General features: G+C 41.6%; 1 protein-coding gene across 2 annotated transcripts in view; it reads left to right on the plus strand.

Annotated features, from left to right (window-relative positions):
• Positions 1–321: 321 nt before the first annotated feature.
• The window catches only part of PREPL (prolyl endopeptidase-like), a 30,678-nt gene continuing 28,969 nt past the window's right edge, over positions 322–2,030 (plus strand). Inside the window, exon 1 of one of the 2 annotated variants that reach the window (XM_006778641.2) lies at positions 322–1,612. In XM_006778641.2, coding sequence (XP_006778704.1) covers positions 1,394–1,612 — 219 coding nt within the window. In that variant the 5' untranslated portion in view covers positions 322–1,393. The remainder of the gene's footprint in view (positions 1,613–2,030) is intronic. The other variant, XM_006778640.2, reaches the window with a different exon arrangement.

Consider the following 2,030-nt stretch of genomic DNA (forward strand, 5'->3'; position numbering starts at 1 on the left):
CTTCTTGGCCGTGTCCCTCCACTGCCGGGCACACGGTGTACCACTCCCTCTGCACTCAGATCGCCTCACCCCTGGGGTGGAGTGTTGCACCGGGAAAACGCCGTTTCTCCCGGGAGCACCCATTCATCGGCCCCACCCCCATCCCTAGCCTTTCATAGCGCCTTCTCTCTGCGGATGAAAGGTGGGTAGATGGAGGCTGCCCGCGTGGATCTATTGGCTTCGGTGATTTGCATATTTCTACTTATTTTGCTACTGATCCCCCTATCCTCACTCGCCCATTATTTTTTGCTGCGACACGGAGATGGAGGGAGGCGGGGGCGTTGGCCTGGGAGCGCATCAGAGCTCGAGTAAAACTGACGCAGGATTGTGCCTTCGATGACCGAGGGCCGTGTAGATACTGCAGGAGGACACTCAGCGCTGTGCAGCATCTAGATTTTCCCTGTCCTAATAGTAGTCACCATGTGATGGGTGGTTACAGCGTGCCAGGCGCTGGATTAAGAGCTTAACGTATCCATTCCATAGGGTAAATGGTGCCGTTGTCTCAGTTTTGCAGAAGAAGAAATGGAGGCACAGGTAGAAAGTGCAGGAGGGAAGACCTGAACCCAGATCTCTCTATTAACTACTAATTTTAATTGCCTTGATAAGTTAGCAAGAACCAACTTCCCAAACAAATCCGAGATGCTCCCACATTTTATCTGTGCATCCTGAAGGGATTTTGTTTGTTTAGCTAAGTACCCTTCTAATGGGAAAGTCAACCGTTACGTCCCATCGTTCCCCTGTGTGTACAAGATTTGGAGCCAAACCATTTTGGACTCTTGTTCTACTACTTACTCCAAGTCACCTGGGGCAATTGCTTAAACTTCCCGGAGCCACGGTTTGCTCTCCTGTAAAATGTTCATTAGGGTGTTCTCATAATAGCTACTCTGTCAGGTCCTTATATAAAATCGAAGTCATTTTGCCTTTTAAAAACCCTCAGAGTCCCTGAGATGCCCCCATTAACTCCATGTACTTATTTGCAAATTTTTATTTTGTTTTGTTGTGTGTGTGTGTGTGTTGTGTTTTGTTTTGTTTTTTTAGTTTTCCCCTATGGGTACCAGAATCAGTGCTGCATAGTTTGAACGCGATAGGATTGACTTTACAAATGAAACATTTTTGTCACATCTGCCAAGAAGTATGATTTGACTGAAACTTTAACTTATACACATTTTCAGATATTGTTAACCCGGGTTCTCAGCTGTCTGCAGTTATTCATGACCCGAGGGGTGCATGGCCCTGAAGGGGGGGTAAGAACTGCGGATTGTAGGTACTGAGAACCCACTACTGTGTAATCAGACCTATGAAATCACTTGTGCTGGCAGCCCCAAAGCGAGCATAAACCAGGGACTTTGATATCATGCAGCAGAAGAGCAAATTATTTCTCCAGGCTTTGAAGTATAGTATTCCTCACCTTGGAAAATGCGTGCAGAAACAGCACTTGAATCACTGTAACTTCGCTGATCATTATTACAGTAGAATAAAATTGACAAAATATCACCTAACCAAGTGTCTGCAGAGTAAGCCCAAGATATCAGAGTTAGCAAGAAACATCCCAAGTCGGAGCTTCTCATGTAAGGTACGGACTGTTTAAGTTTACCTATTTGTAGGTCATTAAGATTAATTTTAGCCTAAAGATAATTCTAGTTTGATTTTTTTAATATCTATAATTGTCTATAATCAAATTGTCTATAGTCAAATTAAGTATAAAAGAATATATATATAGAGTTCTAATTTAATATATAAAAATACAGACTCATGTAATGATTCACCTTAGAAATTCCTTAGTGTGCCTACCAATGTAATTCAAAGTATAATTTCGTTTTCTCAAATTCCTACAATATGGTAATAGCTCTTAATAAAATCTAATATTATAGTAATTGTTTTCAAATTAGTAAACTTCAGTAAAGGCCATGTACTTGTGTGTTACTTCTGTGTAAAAAAAAAAAATAGAAAGGAAAAGAAAAAAAAAAGACTTGCATTTTTTTACCAATTGG

Source organism: Myotis davidii, unplaced genomic scaffold (genome assembly GCF_000327345.1).
Source record: "Myotis davidii unplaced genomic scaffold, ASM32734v1 scaffold6, whole genome shotgun sequence".
In the NCBI taxonomy this organism is placed as follows: Eukaryota; Metazoa; Chordata; class Mammalia; order Chiroptera; family Vespertilionidae; genus Myotis; species Myotis davidii.